The following is a 23534-nucleotide window of genomic DNA, read 5'->3' as shown; positions in this document are numbered from 1 at the left end:
ATCTAGCTGTCCTCTCCTCACTTACCTTTCCGTCCTTCTGGCTTGCGGCAGGATACTCTTGGAGTAGCTGCGTGCGTTACATATTCCAAATACAAAATACAAATACAAAATTCCTATTGCTCAACCTTTGAAATGGTTATCTTTAGACATGTGACTGTATCCAGTCGTCAAATGTGCTATTTACTTTCGTTAACAATTGGAGAGTAAATCAATTTCCTAGCAACACAAAAGTAATAGTGCTAAGGTGTTAACTGTGGGAAATTACTCTGAATTGTTTTGACAATATGAATATATTACCTCAGTAAACATGTGCATTGTTTGTGTTTCATGGCTATGTGCATTTTCAGCTGAAAGTAGGCCGATTTTAGCGAATGAAATATGTGAGTATTTAGCGTTTAATGACTGCATCGTTCTGGGAAGAATTACTGCCTACCTTAAGTATGTGGCTTTCCATTCACTGATTGCAGTGCATGCCTTGCCAAGTTTAAATTAACACTGATTGACACTGCAAATGTGAAAATATGCCTGCTTTCCATCAACGATACCATTATAAGCTTTGTTGTCTCCTTCAGTCTAAAATAACCCTTAAACTATAAACAAAATAAAGTTACTTGCAGTTGCAATTACTGTAGAATTTCTCTTCCATTGTTTGTTTTGGGGACCTGTATTTTATACTTCCAAAAGTTTATGTGTATTATTGTTTACTTATTATGATGGGTATTTATGCTTTGGTTACATTAGTTTTCACAGATTAACATTAATGTTATTCGAAGCACTTTGGGGAGTCATTTAACGTGTAGCACAGTGTAAACTCTGCAATAAATCAGTAGGTTCTCAATTGCCACTTCCACAGTCCCCCTTCTTCATTTAGAGGCGGGGAACCACTAAATTTCCAAAGTCCTATCCTCATTTGGTCCTGACAGCCAAACCCTGTTGTCTATGCGTGACCGGAATGTCAGGTCAGTAGTTTGGAAAGCTTGCTCACTGCAGTTCAAGAGGCATTTAGTAGGAGACAGATCCTGGCCAATTGGGCCTGTGCAAGGCAACTTCTGGCCAATGATTGTCCAACATTCCTATGAAGCAGCCTCGGTGGGGTTATTGACTTAAATGTGAAATTCGACTTGGAAAGTCAGTGATGACAGCTCAGTCTTAGGCACATCAGTGAATACCATGGAAACTGGTGAGTGTTCAGTTATTTACTTGGGAGAGCATCCTTATTCGTTATCATATAAAATACCATACATATTTAGAACTTTGCTTTGATAGTGCACATTACTCATTTTCTTACTTTTAAAATTGAAGTGGAGCTCCATAGGGGCAATGTGGGGGCAGCACACTGAGGAAAGGTAATCCCTGGCAGAGAGGCTGTTTTTGAACAGGTGGGAACATTTGAAATTTGAACTGCCTTCAGGCCAGCCTTGCTTTATTTCTTAGTGTATAGCCAAAAAGAGTGACATGCCTTTCAAGAACGACACTAGAATGTGTTGCTACACTATCATAATTATCATGCACTGCCATGGGCTACTGAGACAGAACCCTTGGTTATTAACAAAGATGTGAAATATAAACTGTTGTATACATACCTACAAGGCCCATAGTATACCACAGGATTAGAAAGAGATAAATGGCAAATTCAGTGATTTGATGGTGTGATGATATGCCTGCCCCATTCTCTTGTTTTTGGAAATTGAAAAGTTGATAGATCATTCATCTTGGAATGATCCATCAGCCTATCTTGTACAGTGACTGTAGTGAACTTACTTTGTGAATGCAAAGCATCAATTTGCAATGCACCAAAGTGAATTGTGATTGTTAAAGAGCATTACCAATCATAGTGCAGGCATTACCAGCACTTGTTACTGACATGTGAAAGAAGGTGGCCAAATGGCCATCTTTACTGCTTGGACTATGCATACACTCTTTACAGCATTTGTATGGTTACAAAGCATGGAATGGTTAGTGCCTGCCAAGTGTACTCTGTCAACACTTTTTGGGACGCGATGGCAGTGGCCCTACAAACTACTGTATGTGTTCCCTGATGTAGCGTTCCCAATGTGCCTCTGTTTATGGCGCTATGACTGATGCAGGGCACAATGCAGGCCCTTTAAGGATATAAACACTAGTTTTCATAAGGAGTAGCAATCTCATTCCTCCATCTTTAATATTCATAGGACGTTCGGTTGCATCTTTTTGTGAAACACCCCTTTCAGTACAAGGGCTTAGAGCATCTCTCGCACCACAAAGGGAAAGAATGGTCGCAGTGCAAAACACATATTTTGCTGCAACACGGACTTGATGAGAATCGGACCCTAAACTGAAATGGAGTGTGCAAAAACAGCACTCTTCAAACATCACAGCTACCAGGTTGTTACGGAATTATGGTTCTGGAATTGTATGTCCATAGGGACATGTGTGCTGAGAAGATGTTTTCAAGGCTGCTTGGAGTAGAAAAAGGTACTCACCCCTCAAATCATAAGACAACTACAACCACTGTTCAAGGATACAAATAAATATACATTACAGAATGCTTTTGCATAAAGATCTCTCATGGAAGTGTTGATCACACCGAATATAGTAAACATTTATACTGTGGTTATGTTAAGCTAAAGTGTGCTTGTGGAATGTAACATTCACCAAAGTATTGGTGGTGAAGCACTATGATAAACCTTTCCCTTCATACACTAGCAGTAATAATTTATAGAGGATAACTAATTGAACGTGGTACTAGAGTTTTCATGATTTCCCATTAAAAGATGATACTCAGTACTTCTTACAGTGTAAAAAGATGTTCTAGTGTTTTACAGCAAACACCGACAATGATAAGCCCCAGGGTTTGGCTTCCCTGACTGTGGCACAGACACCAGGATTTGATAGGCCGATTACAGGGACAGGCATCACTGATACGGGTAAGGTGTCTCTTGCAGTAATGTTGATGAAAAAGAGGTTGGGGTGGTGTTATTTACTTTGATTTGTGCACAATGCACAGTGATTTTGGGCCTGTGCCAAACGCTGTGTACACTTAAAAGCAGTAACGTGTGCAAAACGTGATTTGCAAGTTACTCAATACTATAACTAGATTTCCAGGAGTAATCTCGCTACTCTGTGGAATCCATGGAACTAAGACATCTACCCTAAATATAGGGGGTAAATCTCAAGGGCTCTTTAGTCTGTTTGTACATTGGGAGTAATGGGTGTGCAATAGTACTCATTTTATTGATCAGCATTATGCAGTCTATAACCTGCAGGTCTAATGGGCAGGCACAAGGCCTCTAACCTTTTCTTCACGCAAGGATTGGTGTAAGCTTGGATTCACATTCTCTGAGCAGGGTCCACCCACAACTAGGGATGTTATTTCTGAGAGTTGAATTTACATGAGAACCACCTCTTGGTTTTCAACAGCAAATTGTTCTCAGGCTAGAAATTTGGGCAACATGATTGCACAGAATTATTTTCAGAAAGTCAGGCTCAAATGTGAGGAAATGGTGCCTGAGCTTTTCAAAGAATGTAAGGCAGTAACTTTAAAACTGTCCTCATTTTCATTTTTGTGAAATCAGAAAAGTGGTTCTTTTCAGTGAGATTCGTGTTAACTCCTTTGATATGAAAAATCTCACTAATCCAGATTAGGGATATGTCTTTCCGAAGACAATCTGTGGACTACTTAATTGAAATTGTTTTGTTAATTCATTACTAGCTACATAGTGTTCTGCCTTGCACGTGTTTTCACACAAAGGCTTGAAATACCTTTGCCAGAACATACTTGCTAGTTGTCTTACTGATAACTGTTACCAGTGTGAATCTTTTGCTCAGTCTGGGACTGTCTTTTTTTATTTAACAGATTTTATTGGATTTTCGTAAGCATTCATTACAATTAATGCAATAGCCATGTATATTAGAAAATGGTAATTGTATGTCAGAAATGAATAAGGTATAAATAACTAGGCACAATCAATAACAGATAGTTCCACCCTCCCCCCCCCGCCCCCAAAGGTCAGTACGTTTCCACATAGTGGAAAGGCATAACAGTATCCATGTAGACTAAAGCACAGGATGGGGCAGTGGGTAAAGATTCCTCACTTCAAATGGTAACATCTTATGGGCACTACAAGACGACCGATAATGATAAGAGGGTGCTTCATATCTCAGTGTGGCGTTAATCCTAGTGACCTTGCAGGTGAAGCCATAGGGATATCAGGCTCTGGAATGGTACAACTATCCACCAGGGTCTCCCAAGCTCTGGCTGTGTCTATTGTTCCTATCCCTTGTCTGGCTTCTCTCAGGAGTAATCTCCCTTCACAACCCGCCCAATTCTCCATCTCCTTCCTCCATGTAAGTGATCGGGGCGGTGACTTCCAAATTTTGGTATTCTCATGTTTGGCCAGGACAAATGCCAAGTCTTGAAACTTGCTTGGAGCTTTCTCAGTCTGGGACTGTCTTGTTGTTAGATCTCAAGTTCCTAGAATCTTTTAAAGCAGTGTCTAGTAGCAATGGCACTCAAGCTTCTCCAGCCATGAGAAAAAGCATGTTCTACCTACTCAAGAGTTATTGAGATGTTGCCTTTGTATGATCCACCATAAAGACAGTAAGAATGTAATGTTGCACCAGCCACAGGTTCTGTAGAGGGCTTTGTGATTTGGTGCATTGCCCAAAAACCTAAATCCTGTTTCTGTGGCTGAGACAAGCTTATCATATTCCTCCTGAGGAGATTGTCACTTTGCTAAAACCCCTCTTCAGTTGCTCCTCACAAACCTGTCGTTGCTCCAACAAAGGACTCAAGTGGGAGTTCCTTCCACATTGATCTGGGGATTTATTATCCTGCTTTGGCCATCGTCAAAATCTGCTTCTACTGTGACCATTTTGTCATCTGATAGGCTGACACAAGGTATTTAGACTGCCTTTTGACATTGCCTGAGATCCACCCCTTTTTGAAGGAACTTTGCTGTCTAAATCTGTTTTATGATAAAATAACTCTAACAATGTCTTCTCCTAGCATGGCTCAATGGTATCACTTATAGACTTGATGTCTTCAAGTTACTGTTGAGGCAAGTGAAACCGGTGAAAAGCACTTTGGATATCATACACAGCTGTAACCAACCGACTAACCCAAACTCTGTAATTCCCCCTATGTCCAAAATAAACGTTCTTACTAATTCCTGCCTCCAGTGCCACTCGATCTGGTCTACTCCAAACACAGCAAATCCCTTTACCCATATAGACCCACTTCTTAAAAGTCATAAACATTAATGAGTTACTATTGTGAATCTGTATTTTTTAGGATCGAAAATACTGCTAGGTGGTTGGCTAAATTTGTACCTGGACAACTCCTTTCTTCACCTCTGAGTTTCTTTTTTTAAAATACCACTTTATATGATCTTTCAGTTCTTGACTATTTTGCATGTAATGTCTTTTATATCCCTGTCGTAGATAAGCTTAAAGCTCTGCCAAAGTCACCAAAAGTAGACCCAAAAAATCTTAGGCTAGTTTTTTTCTATACATGGGTGGATTTGGGCGCTGTAGACGTTTGCTTAGGGTGCCCTCATTCTTTGCTTCTGTTACTGTCTTTCTATTTACTTCACATGCAGGACTATTATAGAATCTGTTTCGCAATTTGCATTTCTGAATGTGGAAGCTTAGATGGTGCCCTATAAACCTAAATGTTCCCACTCTTTTCCTTGGAACATCAGAACCGCAGCTATTTTCGTTTCTAATTTAGGTTTTAAAAGCTTATGGGTTGCAGGTACTTATACTTTGATATTGATTTATACTAAGATATTTTGACTATTCAAGTTTTAATCACAATTTTATACAACTATTGTTTAGTTGTGTTATTATCCTTAAATTCACTGTGTTGTTTTTTGTTGTTTTTGTTGCCCCTTAGAATACCTCCTCCAATCCTGTTTCTTCGGACTGGCGCTTCCCCAGCTCCAAACAAGCACCCCACCATCTATTAGCAATCAAGACATTAGGTGCGGGCTTGAGGCAACAGGAGGCCAGAGATCAGCATCAGGCATCATGCGTGGTAGGCAGGCTTTTTCTCCCATTTTACCAATACCTTCTCCCTCCTTTACAATGACCCTGAAGGATAAGGCAAGATGCTATTTGCCAGGGTAAAGTGGTTGTCTCTTTTGTGATGCATTACAGACTCCCTCTGTTTCTATATACTGGCAGATGTAGGCATCAGACATTCCACAGGTGGGGTACTTGAAAAGTTCTTCTGGAGAGTGCCTGAACACCCTCAGCCCAATGAAATAAGTGATCTCTGTTCATGATTTCTGCATGCAGTGTTAGCCTTACCACCAAAACTGTGTGCTTCATAAATACAATGTGCTTGTACCTCCAGTGTGCAATACATAACAGTAACTACACCCAAATACTAAATGTAATATCAAAATAGTTTAAATTAAATGTGCCATAAAGATTGCTTCCTATTGCTAGATTGCATGCCTTAATCTTGATCTGCAGAAGAGCTTTGGTTGGCAGTGACCAAGCTGAATAACCTTGCCTCACTTCTGAACATAATCATGGTTTGACATTCAAATGTATGCTTGACAAACAAAGGACAGTCATTTAGGGTCATTCATTTAGAGACTGATAGTAAAAGTGCTTCCGCCAAAAACTAATGGATGCTCTATTCACCCACAACTTTAAACTCGTGTCTCAATTTTAGGTTGGTGATGCAGGTTTTCCTCCCTGTGAAGTTTCAGCCGGCTCCGTTGTTGGAAAAACCTTCACTGCCGCACATCTTTTGATGGACATGCTGTCAAAAAGCTCAGGCTATTTAGGTTGATGGTTCTGATGCCATGTTCAGTGATATTTTTCCTGGTAATAATAATAATAATCCTTACTTGTAAAGCGCGAACATATCAGCCCTGAGGGTTTCAAGGCCCCGGTGGCCATCAGGGAGATTAAGTGCGCCATTGACCAGAGTCACATGATGCTGGAATGACACAGGCTCTGGGGATCGAACTGTGATCCCTGAGTGCCATAGTCAGCTACTCTGGCCGCTGTGCCACAGCACTCACACGCCCCAGTGAGACCACCATGCTTAGCATTGCTGTAATGGGCAAGAAACATGCTTGTACAAAGCTCCCACCATCTCAAGGACATTAATTTCTTCTGTTAAAAAAAACTCTTTGGGGTTTATCTTCTGAAAATAGAAAATTGCCGGCCATCCATGATTCTTCTTTTTTAATTTTTTTAAGTCAAAGCAATTCCTGCCATGGAGGATGGCAGCTGCTTTGGTGAAAAAATAAAAATGGTAGCCCGGCGTGTATCCTTATGGGGGGGCTCAAATATGGTGGCTGGACTGGTGGAGGTAGTGACTCTACGGACATACCTTTTTGCTGGCCATCACGCCAGGATCTAACTGACACTCAACATCATCTATACAGGTTTTCCTTTATATTTCTCAAAGATTGACTTGATTTTTCCTGCGAGAGCTTAAAGATATATTGAAATTCTTTTCTTCAGGATCATCCTCATGACTTTGTTACTTGTTTTAAGTTTGTTTCAAAAAGCAATACTAACATAACAATGACTGGAAACACAGAATTCTGTTTTGTAGGACCACTCCTGATCTACAGAGATCACTGATTATACCAAAGTCTTTTTTTGGTTTACTCATATGTGCTTGAGTAAAAGTATGCCAAGTCCTCGCCCACTCCATGCTTTATGATGGGGCGAGCTCCTCGACCCAAGCAGTGCACACGGCTTGGTGGCCCCTGCATATCCTGCAACCGCGATTACAGCCATTTATTTGTGCACTTCACCCAGGTGAGAGAAAAAGCTAATGACATGGGTACCCAGATATCCACTGGGACAAACCCCGTTCCTACTTCAATGTTTCAAAAGAAAGGTTCAGACTAGTGCCGGAGCCTACGTTAATGTTACCAGCCGCGGTCCGTGCAGGTAACAGAGGTGGGGACGGGTAAATAAATAATTGATTTTCCCTCTGCATCGTCCCTCGAAATTCCCCCTACCCGGCCCCACCGCCCACTGCTGTTACCTGCATGGACCAGGGCCGAATGTTGCTGAAAAGGGCACTTTGTAAGTCAATGGCAGACATCTGTCAAAGATGCCCAAGAATTACTCATCTTTTCCCCTATATAAGGCTCGCTAGTTCAGTATATTTTCCAGGATATAAGAGTTATAACTCTTGCTGGGAGGCTAACACCAATGAGCCTCCAGAATTCGGTATGCAAAAGAACGCCACAAGGTGTTCTGGGTAATGCATTTGATAAACAGAGACTTTGATGTGATTCTTCCATGCAGCAAAATACTTTACATAAAGAAACATGACCCAATTTCCAGAGTCGCTTCCTGGTGGGCAGAGATTGAGAGAAATGAGTTACCAGACAGAGTCAGTCAGAGTCCCTGGCTGTATTTATAAACTCCTTTCATATGGTTATGCCTCATAGCGTCCATGTGTGTTATTGGCAATCGTTTCTGATTGAACAGGGGTATTTTATTCTCCTGAGCAACTTGACTGTAACACAATACCAGAAGCCTTTCCCTGCAAATGAACTGACAAATGTTTCCAGTCAGCAAGCCATGCCAGATATTGCCTATAAGAATATCCCAAAGAGATTGAAATCTTAATGTTAGGATCTTTCCTGTGATGTTTGTTAAGTGTTATGACACAAAACAAACACAAAGAACATGTTCACTAGGAGAAATGCAATTGATGTAGGTGCAAAACCTAGGCTAGTTTAACATGTGAGGTGCATGTTTGTGTAATATTGTATTTGACTGCACAGCCTTTCTCCTTTAGCTCGTGATTTAGCCACCCAGCAAAGTTTGTGAAAGCAGGTGGAATTGTTGGGGTATGCTGGGCTAGTGTTATGTAATGCCTTTAAAGTGTGGGTGAGGAGTTCGAATTGTGCCCGTTTTTGATTTGGGAGCCAGGTGGCTAATTCTGGTTTGCTTTGTTGTGAGAACAGCATGGGAGGTTGAGGGTGATTCTGTATGCTGAGTTATGAGTGGTCTGCAACCTTCTGGTGATTTTGTTGTTCATCCCGGAATAGAGGGTGTTTCCATAGTGAAGCTTGCTTGTGATCAGGGTGTGCTGGACGGTTTTCTGGGTGCTGATTGGAAGTCATATTAAAATATTCCCCAGCATTATAGGTAACAGAAAGCACTTTTGCATACGTAGACAGCATGTAGGAACTTAAATAACAGAACTGCTGAGACTGCAATTTGTTTCGTGAATTTCATCAATTTTTCTTGGATTGTGTTGAACTATCTGCATTTTTACTTGTGGTTTTCTGATACAGAAGTGCAATGATAACCAGGTGATGGGGCCTTATGCATAAGCAAGAGACTAGACCCACCTCTTCTGTGGATAATCAACTCCCCAACCGAGGAACATCTGTTGTCTCCTGATACATTTTTAGATTTAGTGTTAGCTGTAGAATCTTTCAGCCTGTCCTCTTCATTTGTTGTTCTTTTGTTGTCATTTACATTTTCTTCCACCCACTATATTAACAGAAGGGGATTATAGGTCAGTACCCTTCAACTATCGGCTTTCATTTCAGTGAGCAATGACATTCAGCTCTTTCACAAACTACACATCCAAATACAAAGTAGTTCTATTCATTGCCAGATACTACTGCAGCAATTTGTATATTTTTGAGTCAAAAAATAATTTTGCTTTTAGCCAAAATGATTTTTTTTTAAACTTGTGAGATCTGGCAGCTTCACCAACAATAAAGTTTTATAAAAATCATGATAATACAAAACAAGCATTTACAAAGGCATAGGCTTACAGCCAAAGCAGACCTATTGGCTTTGCCATTGCTTGCTTCCACAATGGATCTTCATTTTAAGAGGCAAATACCTTTATGCAGCAAAGCGTTGATGAAATTAACAAATGCACAGCTGTAGCTTTAACCACATATTTGTCAAAAACAATAAATCCTATTTGAACATTCGGTTAATGTTTGTAGCGTTGCACACTGACCAACTTTCAGGCCAACAGAACAGCCCTTGGCTCAATTGTTTTTTATTAATAAAGAAGGTCCATGAGTCCAGTGGTGCTAGTATGATTATTACCATTTCTTTTGGTTGAATCTTTAATTGAGTCTGATTCAAATTGCAAAAAGCATTCAGAAATCTTCACCTGCATGTCTCCGAACAAGCAAGTGTGCACATTTTCAAACTGTTGGATTCACAAAGGATTTCCACAGTATTGTTTGAAATGTATGACAGTCACAAGTTTACAAACATACTCTTGGAAATCTTATGTGGGTTCACTTTTACATTCATGTGGAGATATTTTTCATGTGCAATTGAACATAGTTCACAGTGCCAAATAGGGACATGCAATAAGCTTTTTGCAGTGTCATTTTTTACTCTATTTTTTTTTCTTTGTAGAAAAAAATGTCTTCATGAAAAAAAACCTTGAGCGACAACCCCATCAATCTTGGTGATTTTCCAAACTCTTTCCCACTCTGCAAAGGCCTGCCCTTGACAGGATTAAATCTCGGAATAGGTCAGAAAAAAGTTTGTGTATATCCATAAATGATGTTTTCACATTTTCTAGGGAATTCGTACCTGGAACATCCAGCCAGTGAAAAAGAATTCACATATGCTGAATATTACACGACTGAGCTGTAATATCTTACATAGGTAAATAGTTTACAAGTGCAAGGTCCCTCTTGTAGATACATTGTATTTGTAAATCGATCCATTTACATGCATATTTTTGGCTTGAACAAGCAAATTGCCCTGAGAATCATGTCCTATTTGTCAGCATTTGTAATTTAAGTTGGCGCATACTGTCACTGTATTGTCCTATTTATCCCCATTCACCTTCAGGACTGATCTATATAACTATTAAGCCACGTGTTACTATTTTATGGCCCTGATTATGAGTATTGTTAGGATTTATCGCACATGATAAATAATGATCCCATGGGATACGTTATTTATTGACTGCGATAAATACCACCTATTACGAGTTGTTGGGGATTAACATGCAGATTTTTGTTGTTAATTACAAAAATCTGAATTGTACGGTCATTACCGTATGGTTTTCCCCCTTTAAATTTCAGCAGGTTCTAACCTAATTATCGAGTGCGTTAAATACCTACCAACTCGGAATTCCACCCCGTGTATAAACCATGCTTTGCGCATGGTTCACAATTAACCACTCAACTCATAATCAGCCCGTAGTCTTTCTGTTATGCTATGACATTGCTGTGGTGCACGTCTGTCATCAGCATGGCCTCATCACAATGTATGTTATCCATGATTATGAGATCGTAGTCTGAGTCATCCTGTGATGGTATGTTTTATGTAGGGGTGGGTGATAAATTCCACTCCACCGGCAGAGTTGGCAAAGTTTTGGATACTCGCGTTACATTACTGCCAAATTCCGCCAACTGCCTTGTTCCATAGCTTTTTCTCGCACACGGCTCGCCAATGATAAGGTGGCGGGCATGAGTGAGAATTGGCATAATCTAGTGTTATTTTTGGGCACTTCAGCGATTGCGACCATTCACGTTGAGAAAACTGCACTTGAACAAAAAGTCTACTTGAGCAGCAGCAAAACAAATTCGGAAAGCAGCACCCTCTGGCACGCAGGGTGGAGCAGTTCATGCTAAATTTTCAATGCGATGCGGAACAAGCTCCTCATGCTAAAAATCAGCACAAGTAAGATGACTTGCTGATTTCTGCCCGCTCACAGAACTCTGCTGAATCTCAGGGAGTTTTTAACGTAAATCCGCAGAATTCAGCATAGTGAAACTCTGTCAGTTCCGCCCACCCCTAGTTTTATGTACAGTGTACAGTCTGTATCTCAGACTAGACAGAGTAACTTGCATTGTGTGAGAGAAGAAACTGTATTCAAAAGAACAATGATAATCTTTGTTAATGCTTGATGACTGAATGTCAGTGTCTTATTTATTGGGATGTGAATGAATGAATGTAAATTTGCTAGTGAGAAATGTTGGCCAGACAGCTTTTCCCGTTCTTTATGCAGTCATTAGGTATGTGACAGAGAGGTAGGTGACATGCTCTGAGTTAGAGTGGTGTTGCAGTCTGTGTGACCTAGGTGTACTATGTTGCATGTACTTTGGATATTCTGACTAAGGAGTAGTTTGCATGTGTGCAGGGCACAAATCAAGGGTAGATTTTGGTAGACGGCTTCCACCCACTTTTTTCTAAGGGTGGACGCCGTCTACCCTGCCAAGAGGTTAGGCCCACAGAAATAGGCTAAACTTGTCCCGGTGTCATTTTTAGACACCGCAGTACATTCAGCAGCACCTGCACATTGTCTGCTTTTGTTAAGAGCAGCAACGTTCAGGCAGCCTATCAGAGTTCAACTGGACCCATAACAAAGGCAGAAGTTAGTGTGTTGGTCTGTCCCAATACTTACACAAATAACCATTTTTTAAAATGTATTTTATAGTGATATAGCGCTACTCATCCAATTTCGGATTACATCACACATACATATTATACATTGACAATAATCATATGTGTGCAAATCAATGTACAGGACGAGTTACATAAGACAGTGAGGGTTGCAAGATGTAATAGCCACATGTCCTTCATAGCTCAATGTGCTATAATAGAAGGTTTACAATTTATGAACTGCAACTAACAAACAGATCTCTGTGTTAAAAGTAGTAACCCACTTACCTATTTGCATAAAATAAAAAATGTATCATCTGCATGTTACATAATGTCCTTTGCAGGCAACATATAATTAACACTCTGTGCTACTTTGATTGAAAAACTGGGACTAGAAAAAACACAGATCTCTCCAGCAGTACCTTAACCTCCAGAATTATCGTGCCAATATTATTATTCCGAGAATTACCCGGCACACAAAGATTTCTGCAGCAGGTGTCTTAAACCCATAAGATATTTTAAGATGTAGACTTTGCAAGCAGAACAGATTTATGACCATGTTTCTCCTTTTTTCCCAATGTTGTCGTTGCAGGGTTTTAAAAAATAAATGTCCAAGTTGATGCCCAGATTTTGCACCAGGGTCGCTTCACCTTTTTGGCACAACGACGACGCAAAATCTCATATTAAATATTGCAATGCGCTCAATTGTACCCATGATAGACCTGCTGTACATATGTGTGAGGTCTTAAGATCTGATTTCACTTCTTGTGGTGTCACTTCCTGTGAGCTCATGGGTTGTAATGCCACAAGCGAGCATGTGCTGTGATGTCACGCACTGTGATGTTTTGGGTCTTGATGTCACTTGCATACTACCAAATTGGTTAGACCCCCACCACTGCTTTTTTTAGGACTTGTGCCCTGTGTTGCGCGTGTACGTATATATTCCTCTTTTGAAAAAAAAGACCTCCTGTTCCAGCGGACATCTTTTATTTAAGTTTTATCTTGAACCACTAGAATTAAAGAACACTCCTACGGAGTCCTGCATGTCAACAATTTTAATTTGCAGCAGCAAATGTAAAGTCCCTCATCTGATCTTTGACACATTTAGGTTGAGCAAAACTGTTCAAACCTCTAGAACTAGTCATGATATCACCTCAAACGAAAGTTCTGCGAAAGCTAAACAATGCCAAATGGATTTTCTTGACATGAAAAGCCAAATATATTTCATCTCTTTCATCTTCGCCTTCCCATTTCCTCAGAGTACGACCTTGGTCAAACATCTATTAAAGTTAGCTTTTGATCTCAAGCCACTATTTCTGAAAAGAAAGTCAATCTGTAAAATGGCCGCCGACTGACAATCCCACGATTGTTTGGTAATGTTGCCGCCGCCTGTGAGTCAATAGGATTCCCTGCTCTTTGTGATCGAACACTGCTTATAATGGGACAATCATTTTTGTGTCACAGACCACAATCAAAGGAAGCATTCTTCAGAGGCTGTTAAGTGGAAAAAAATCCCTCAGGTCACTGGAAACTTGTTAACTGGTCAATCTGATGCCCTTTTTTTCCTTTGATGGAAATTACTCATAATTTGATAACAGGTAACATGGTCATTTGTAATGCAATTTTCTTTTCAAGAAGAAAAGTCGAGTAGTTATTAAGGCGACCGAGGACGGATTAATTTCAAGCTCAAGAACAAGAGTGTGGTCTAGAAGAAAAAATGGAAACACTGCCTGAAGTAGTATCAGGTGTAACATTTGAACAGAATGCAGCCTCTGTTGGAATTGTGGACGAGGCAGGTGCTGTGATCATTACAACAACTTCCTCCTGTCGGTAGGAATAAATATCAATAATTCCTGGCGTGTAGTAGCTTTTATGCAACGCTTTCCTATAACGTAGTTCAGTAACCTCGATTCTGAGAGCCTCACCATAAACCATTTGATTGGCGCTATGGCAGGGCATTATTGGTGGATAAAAGTAGTGCTTACTGCAAGCAATTTACCACCCTATAATGAAAGCAGATTTTAGGTGGCAATGATAGACCATATGTGTACCTTGATAAGCAGGTAGACTGCAAAAGAGGTAAAGCAATGCTACAGCACTACACAATATTACACACCACAATTGCAGTAATACAGCACGTCACTGCAAGACAAGATAACAACAGAACAGTGCAAAACAAACAAAGAACAAATGTACAACTCAGCAATAAAATCCAACACAAAAAATGCAACACAATTTTGTTTTGTTGTTATTTAACACTGTGTCGTTATTGTGTTGAGCTCTGTAATTGCTTTCTACAAATGGTAATACATTCCCAAGCATGACCTCCGCTTTCCCTTGCATTTCCAGTGACAAACAATTATTTATTACTGTCATAGCTGGTACCATGCCACTTCTTCAACTCAACAACTGTTTAAAGACCAGTCAGCACAAAATCGTGGCTGAAGCCATGCTTTAAATGAATGCGCTTTCAGTGCTCAGATTATGTGATCCATTCTAGATACCCTAAAACACAGTGGAAGGATGTACCTCCAAATACTTGTGTTATACTAAATGTTGAAACTCCCTGCACACACGCCGCACTGATCCCAAATTAATTTCATTAAAACTTAAATATACAGTAGTTGGTTATGGGACACCACATGCTGTAGTGAGCGGGACTGTAGTCAGCTACCAATAGGCAGGTAGTTTGTCCTACTTCTTCAGCAGATAGGTGGACTGGGATATCCAGTGCTCTGCAAGGCCAGAAAAGCTGGAGCACAATCAGACAAATGCCAGGAGTCTGACATGTTACATTGGGCCCCAGCCCTACCGGCCTTTCAGAGGCACTGATCTTTAAGATGACTTTTAAATCATTGGGCATCTTTTACATTTTACAGATATACCAGTTTCTCTGACCCTGACTTAATGTAAGTCACTACCAAAATGAAAACTACCCTAGATCCAACCACATTCCAGCGCTCTCTTCTCCCGTCATCAAAACCCTCTATATTGTACACGGGTTGCAGTGATTGCTAATCTCCATTCTCCATTTTTTAAGACCAGCCTGGGCAGCACATGCACTGCTCAGTGAAGCATGCTGTATTGGTGTATGCACTTGAAGCCCCCCCAACTCTCTGCCCATATTTGTCATTGGCTTGTGTCATTGCCCTTCGTAAATGCTGGCTTTTGATTCGTTAATAGTCTTGTTAGTCCCTCCTTAGTACCGCTTTGTCTTCATTTGTAACCTCCCATGAGGACTGGCTCTTTTACTTTGGTTGTTACATGGAACCTCTGTAAGCACTATTTTTTTAATGAGTTTTTCCTACTGCAGGCACGAAATGCTTTCCTGCTACATTCAGCCCACCATGCATGCTTTCACGGGGCGCTTTTACAGAAAAAGCATTTTTTGTCAACTTGATACGCAAATGCTTTTTTGGGTAAAATCACCCCATATGGGGGCGTGGCTTGGCGGGCGACGATGGCGGTCGCAGCCTTGTAGAGCTCCCGCTGGCCCGGACTTACTTTGCTCATTTATCCTGGCCCCCGAGCCCGCAGTGACCGCCTGGCAGGTGACATCGATCCAGGGGAGTGTCCTGCCGTCTCCGGTGTCTTGGTCCCGCGTCTTCACCCTCTCTGGGACCCTGTGGCGCCGACGGCGGTGTGCGGCCTGGCAGCTGGCCGTGAGCCGGGGACCTCGATTTTTGGGACGCCGAGTGGCGGTTGCGGACCTTGGCCCGGCCCTGCAGCGTCCTGACCCCCGAGCCCGCGGATGGGACTTGGCAGGTTGCATCGGTCCAGGAGGGGGTCCTGTCTTCTCCGGTGCGTTGCTCCTGCGCTCCCGTCCCTTCTGAGACCTTGGAACGCCGGCGGCGGGGTGCGGCCTGGTGACTGGCCGTGAGCCGGGGACATTGATTTTCAGGGCGCCAAGTGGTGGCTGCAGGGGGTGGCGTCGGCGGCGCGCACCTCGGCCCAGCATTGTGGGGTCGGCAGCCCGAGGATTGCGGGGGTGCCCTGCCTCCGCTGGTTTCCCTGAAGACGCTTGTGGGCAGCACGTTGTGGTGGAGGCCTGTCCTGCCCCTGTGAAGCCGGGGCCTTGAGTTTCGCGACGCCGGCTTGTATTGGCCTGCCAAGTTTCCCATCGAGGACCCGGAGCCGACGTCTTGACCCGGGGCCGGGGGCCTCCGGCGCCTCTCATAGTGGACTTGCCCCCGAAGCGCATCCCAGTCCGTGCACCTTGGGCGGACACGTGTGGTGGTCGACGCCGAGACGGCCTGTCCCGCCTGGTTGGGGCCGGTCTCCGGATTTCGTGGCCTAGGGCCTGGGCTGGCCTCTTGGGACTCTCCTACCTCAGTTCTTATCAGGGGCCTGGGCCTCCAGCGCTAGTGGCGGTACCTGGGGGGTCCTGAGCCTTTTTGGAAGGGGTGCCGACCTTGCCCGGCGAGCGGTCCCGGCGAGCCCGTGCTGGGCCATGACCAGAACCGGAGGTGGCGGCCCGCCTAAGCATGGCCCTATCGACAAATTCACGGGGCCTAGTGGTGGCTCCGGGGCGGCCGGTGGCAGCGGTGGCCCTGGGCCGGACAATGCGGCGATCCTGGCGGCCATCACCCAATCCCGGGATGCGCTCGATGCCAAAATTGGAGCGGTGGGTGAAGATGTCGCGCTGTTGCGCCAGGATCTCCGGAATGCGGTGGGTCGGATCACCGAGGCCGAGTCCCGAATAACGGTGACCGAGACGGACGTCGGCGCCCTGAAGAAGCGGTTGGCGGAAGTGGAGGGAGTCCAGAAGACGTTGGCGGCCCGCGTGGAGGATGCCGAGGGGCGCGCACGGAGGAACAACCTCCGCTTTATTGGCTTTCCGGAGAGGTGTGAGAAAGACGACATGGAGGGGTTCTTGACCCGGTGGCTGGGGAGTTGGCTCCCCGAAGGGGTGCTGTCCACGTGTTTCGTTATCGAGAGGGCGCATAGGGCCCTAACTCAGCGGCCCCCGGAGGGTGAGCGTCCCAGGTCTGTCATAGCCCGCCTGTTGAATTATCACGACCGTGACGTCATCCTGCGGGAGGCCAGGGCTAAAGGCTCGCTTACCTTTGAAAATTGTGCCATTATGATCTTTCCTGACTACACGAGGTTGGTGCAGAAGCAGAGACAATCCTTTGTGGCCGCCAAGGCCAAGTTGAGGGGCTTGCAGCTCCAATACTCTCTCCTATACCCGGCCCGTCTGCGAGTGGTACACCAGTCCAGAACACACTTCTTTGATTCGCCTGAGGAGGTTTTCCGCTGGACCGACGAGACGGTGCAGCTCCGGCCGCATCCCCAGCCGGGCCTGAATCCGGGCGGGTCCCAGAGGTCATCGCCGGAGCGGTCGAACCACCGGGGCCGGAGGGGTCGTCATCGGAGGTCCCGGTCACGGAGGCGGGCGGCCTCTGCTGGTGCATCGCAGGAGAGTGGTGCGAGGGACTCGGAACGCTCTGATGCCGACAGTTGAACACTGGTGGGACTGGACCTTGTTGCTGAGTCCTGAGTTGCCCTTCGTAGGCTGGTGAGACTGTTCTTTTTTGACTTTCCTATGCCAGTCTGTTCCTGGTTCCTGACTCCTGTTGATTTTAGCGGGAGCTTGGTAGGGCTCGGGAGGCACCATTTGTGGGCCTCTGACCCTCACGGTTGTGAGTGTAGTGGGGGGGGTGGTGTGTGTGTGTTGATTGGGGTGTTGGGATCCATTGGTATGGCGGGCCCTGGGTTCTCTGTTCTGGATCCGGGACTTTCCATGCCGCGACAGATGCTTCAATGTTCTCTGAAGTATTGGGGCGGGGGGAGCGGGGCGTGGGGGGATGTTTTTTGGTTGCTAATGGTTGGGGGGGCCTGGGTCTGGGGGGGGTTGCTGAGTTTTGGGATGGGTAGGGGGGGACCACACGTGCCTATGATCGTTGCTTATGTTGTTTTGTGGGGTGCGCCGGGGTGGTGTGGAGGGCCGAGTGCTGGTCCCGGTTTTGACTATGGCTGATGCCGTGACTGTGTCTTCTTCTAAGGTCCTGCGTGTTGTGACGTGGAATGTGAGAGGGATATTGGATAAAATCAAGCGTGGGGCTGTGCTACGATGGGGGAAGAGGGAGATGATAGATGTGCTGCTGCTTCAGGAGACCCACATGCTGGGCTCCAAGGCCCTAAGCCTCCAGAGATATGGGTTTCAACAGGTATACCATGCCGGTTTTGCAAGGGGTTCGCGGGGGGTGGCTATCCTGGTGCACCGCAGAGTGGCTTATGTGCATGAGAAGCAATGGATAGACCCTCAGGGCCGCTTTGTTTTTATCAAGGGCCAGCTGGGCTCTGAACAGGTGGTGTTTGGTAGCGTGTACGCCCCCCCCCCTCTCCAATGGGCCCTGTCTGAGCGGCTGTTCGCACTGTGGGATGAGATTCCGGATGTGCTGACCATGGTGGGAGGTGACTGGAATGAGGTTATGGATGTGGGCCTGGATCGTCGGAGACGGGCGCCGGCTGTGGTAGATCCCTCCCCCGCTGCTGCTCCCACCAGATTGAGCGCGACTGCGAGTGGCCTGGGATGGGTTGATGTGTGGCGCCACTTTCATCCCACTGAGCGTGAGTTCACATTTGTGTCAGCGGTGCATGGGTCCTTTTCAAGGCTGGACTATCTGTTTGTGCCGGGTGCCTGTCTGAGTCGCGTCAGGGATGCGGTGATCCTCCCCAGGGGCCTGTCTGATCACTCCCCGGTCCTGGCGACTATGACCCTCCCTTCCCGACGACAGCCGTTTAGATGGCGGATGTCGTCTTGGCAGCTGCAAAAGCCCGAATATGTACATCACCTGCGCGTGGCGATTGATCTTTATTGGCGTGAGAATCTTGTGGGTGATGTGGATGCAATGGTGGTGTGGGAGGCGCTGAAACCCACGGTACGGGGTATTGATATTGCATGGTGTGTGGCTGCTAGGCGGAAACATCAGGAAGCCATTGTGACCGCTGCCGCCCGTGTGGAGGAGTTGGAACGGCGTGGTGGTCTTGGGGGCGACGACGATGTGGTGCGGCGGCTCCTACAGGCCCAACAATCGTATGCCTCCGTCTTACACGATGAAGCCCGGCAGGCGTGGCTCGCCACACGCAGCAGGGTATACCAGTGGGGCGACAAATCCTGCACTATGCTGCACAGGTTGTGCCAGGCGACTTTCCAGCCTCTTGTGTTGCCGGGCCTTACGGCTGAGGACGGCTCAGTGATGACTGACCCGGCCCTGTTGGCGGCCAGCTTTGCCCGCTATTATGCGACGCAGTACGCCCCTTGTGACCAATTGGAGGAGGCTGGGATCTCCGCTTATCTTGACGACCTGCTACCACGGGCCGTTCCTGATGAGACCAGGACCGCCCTGGACGCCCCGCTCACGGCTGAGGAACTCGGGGAGGCCTTAGGTCAACTGAATGCCGGGAAGGCGCCCGGCCCGAGTGGCTACCCGTGTGAATTCTATAAACAGTTTCACATCCAGCTGGGGCCCCACTATCGGCGTGCCCTGGAGGCGGCGCGGGTGCAGGGGGAGATGCCGCCGGACTGGCGCCATGCCGAGATCGTGGTCTTTTTGAAACCGGGCAGGGAGCCGGACAGGCACGACTCCTACCGGCCTATTTCCTTGTTAAATATCGAGGCTAAGATCCTTGCTAAGGCCTTGGCGAACCGCCTGCTACCCCACATCTCTGACCTGGTCCATCCGGACCAGGCTGGCTTCATGCCTGGGAGGGCTACCCGACACAACATCCGACGGGCACAGGCGGCTGTGGATGCTATGGGAGCTAGCGATGAACAGGCGGCACTTTTCTTGGCGGATATGGACAGGGCCTTTGATTCTGTGAATTGGGTTTATTTGTTTGCCCTCCTGGCCCGCCTCAACCTGGGGCCGGTTTTCTTGTCGTACGTCCGTCTCCTCTATACTAACGTGACGGCCTCGGTCCGTGTGGCTGGTGCTACCTCTGGGCGTTTCCGTATAAGACGTGGCACTCGGCAGGGCTGCCCCCTGTCCCCGTATCTGTTTGCCCTTGCCATGGAGCCCCTGGCGTCGCGGGTACGAGTGGATGCCCAATTGTGTGGCTTTGTCTGGAATGGGGACCTGACGGACAGAATTGCGCTGTATGCGGATGATGTCCTCTTCTTTCTTACCGACCTGCAACGCTCGGGCCCCCGGGTCCTGGAGATTATGCGGGCATTTGGCGAGGCATCGGGCCTCCATCTCAACCTCAATAAATCGACCCTGTGGGTGCTGGGTGGCGGAGTGGTGGCCGACCCCTGGGCAGCGGAGTTGCGGGTGGCGACGGGAGGCCTAAAGTACTTGGGCGTTTTTCTATCGGAGTCGCGGGCTATGGCCTGGGCGCGTGGAGTCCTGCCGGTGTGGGAACGAATACAGGCTGATGTCAAAACTTGGTCCAGGATGCCGCTCACTATCTTTGGTAGATCGGCCATCTTCAAGATGGTGGCGCTTCCGCGTCTACTATACCAGCTCCAAAATTTCCCATACCCTATCGGCCTGGAGTGGTTCCGTCAGGTTAACTCTGTGTTGGGTCGTTTCCTGTGGGATGGGGGTGCGGCTAGAGTAGCACTGAAGACGTGTTTTCTGTCCACATACTGTGGCGGCCTGGCCACCCCGGACCTCCTCTCCTACTACCAGGCTTCCCAGCTACTTGTACTTAATGAGTGGTGGTATGGAGATAGAAGCGATCCGGCTTACGCCCTGGAACGGTCACTCATGGGTGACCATACGCTCCACACCATTCTGTATTCGGCTCGCCTGCGTCGCGGGTTACCCTCGGTCACAAGGGTGGTCTTTGCCGTATGGCGACAATCCTTGCGTCGCATGGGGTGGTGGGGCAAGTTGACGGCTGAGACGCCGCTTTGGCATAATGGTCTGCTCCCTGAGCTGGCAGCTCTGGCTGGCTTTGAGGGTTGGGAGGCCATAGGGGTTACACAACTGGGACAGGTCATGTCTGGCACTACTCTCAAATCCTTCGAGGAGCTCCGCACGGAATTCCAGATGCCTCAATCCCAATTCTTCCGTTACCTTCAGCTGCGCCATGCCCTCGCCCCGAGCGTCGCCGGTCTCGACTCCCTGCCAGAGTTTAGCCCGATCGAGGCCAAGTTGTTTATGGGAGACTTGGGAGACAGGAAGGTCTCCAAGATATACCAGACACTTGTTGTCCACTGCTCCTCCACCCTGCACTCCCTTCGGGAGGCGTGGGAGGTGGACGTGGGTCCCCTTGATGACGACGACTGGAGGGAGGCGCTGGAGTCCCCACGTGGAACTGCCATTGCTATCCGGCTCCGGCTTATTCAGTTCAGGTACCTACACCGGGTATACTATACACGTGAACGTTTGTGGAAAGCTGGTTTGATTGCATCCCCGGAATGCTTGCGCTGTGGTGCGGTGCCTGGGTCCTTACTGCATACTGTGTGGGCGTGTGGCCGGCTGACTGGGTTCTGGAGGGGTGTGTGGAGCTGCCTGGCTGAGGTGCTGGGCTGGGACCTTCCTCGTACCCACCGGTTGGGCCTGTTGCACATCATGGAAGGAATTGGGGGTAACGTATATAAGCGCCATTTACTGCTCTTGGGGCTGGTTGTGGCCAAGCGAGACCTGGCCCGGGCATGGAAAGCGGTGAGGGCCCCCCCCCTTTCTGCTTGGAAGGCGGGGCTGGATTACTTCATGGGGCTGGAGAGACCGGTCTTTGAAGCAAGGGGCTGTCCCCACAAGCACTTCAAAATTTGGAAGCGTTGGGCTGACTATCGTGGTCTGTTCCTGGACCCCCCAGTGGAGCGTGAGGAGGACATTTGTTCACAGTGACACTGTTGGCCCGAAGTACCGCTGCCCTGGTGGCGCTGCACCTACTTGCTTTTCTTTATTGCTTTCTGTGCACGTGTGGTGGGGGGGTGGGGGGTGTTCGGGGCGGGGGGGTGGTGTTGTGGGCTAGGGTGGGTCACTGGGGTGCTTCTATACTGAGCATATTTTCTGAGTCTACTCTCGCATTTGCTACCTGTGTAATTGCTGTTTTGATGCTGTCGTGGTGTTCTTCGGTTGTGGAGATACCACGTTCTTAATGCTCATTTGCTCAATAAAATTGGTTGTGAAAAAAAAAAAATCACCCCATATGTGCATTCACTTTAATAACCGCCGCAGACCTTTTTTTAGATATGGCTTGTCTAAAGAAAGCGGCGTGGCTTCTATTAATGTGACGCGCAGCATGGGAAGCTTGTAAACAACAAGCATTTGCAATGCAATAGGTTTCACATTTTATAAACTTTTACCTATTGGTATGGTAAATGACAATGCCTTTCATTATTGCAGGTATTTTAACACATACATAAAATGCAGGTTTTTTTTAACACATAAATAAAAGGGATTGTCATTTACAATGTCAATAGCTCAAAATCTCGCAGTTAAGAGACCTATCGCATTGCAAATGCTTGTTATACGATTGTTATAGACACATTGCCAATTTTCTTCCACTTTCTGATTTCCTTTGCTACTGCATCCACAATTCCAGGGCCACTGTTGCTCAGTATCAATGAAGAGTATTCAGCGACCCTTGTAAATCAGAATATTGCTAACAAAAACATCATCGCACATAAATATTGTGCATAGATGTTATTTACAAAAATATCACCCCATTGGGTGTTGATTTTCTCCTATTAACACCCGCTTGGCAATATTTTTGCTAAAAATATTTTAGAACACAATATTTTTGGCAGGGGATATTTAAGACACTACCCAGTAGCATCAGTTATACTGAGACCCTTCCTTAAATACGTTTACTTGTGTATATATCACACCAGAGCACATTTCAACATTGAGCTGCATTTCAGGAATGGATTACAACTTCACAAGTCAAACAGCAGAAAGGTGATTTTACTAGGAGCCACTCTGCAATGTCTGAGTAGAGAGGTGTCTGTATGTTCTGGGCTAGTAGAGGCCTTTTCTGATTATCTAGGAGTTACACATGCTTCTTCACCCAGATTACTCAAAAATATCCCATGGCTATCCCACATGTCCTGCCACTGGGATTCACTGCTACTGTATCACTACATAATTGCTAATAACAGAATTGTCTTGTAACCAGTGCTTAAATCGAGCCAGTGGTTTCCGGTGCTCAGCACAGGCACTTAAGTGGCAACACTAGCATTGTTGACAATCTGCCACATAGTGGCATTGTGTGTCTAATTCAGA

At 46.0% G+C, this 23534-nt stretch overlaps 1 protein-coding gene across 6 annotated transcripts in view; it reads left to right on the top strand.

The window, feature by feature from the left end:
* Positions 1–23534, top strand: part of DACH2 (dachshund family transcription factor 2) — an 865718-nt gene that overhangs the window by 483014 nt on the left and 359170 nt on the right. For 3 of the 6 annotated variants that reach the window (XM_078688462.1, XM_078688463.1, XM_078688461.1), the window contains exon 3: positions 5876–6016. The exons of the other annotated variants lie outside the window; for them this stretch is intronic. In XM_078688462.1, coding sequence (XP_078544588.1) covers positions 5876–6016 — 141 coding nt within the window. The remainder of the gene's footprint in view (positions 1–5875; positions 6017–23534) is intronic. 6 annotated transcript variants of the gene reach the window in all.

Source organism: Lissotriton helveticus, chromosome 4_1 (genome assembly GCF_964261635.1).
Source record: "Lissotriton helveticus chromosome 4_1, aLisHel1.1, whole genome shotgun sequence".
NCBI lineage: Eukaryota > Metazoa > Chordata > Amphibia > Caudata > Salamandridae > Lissotriton > Lissotriton helveticus.
Note: the sequence above shows the minus strand (reverse complement) of the source record. Positions and strands in the feature narration are given on the sequence as shown.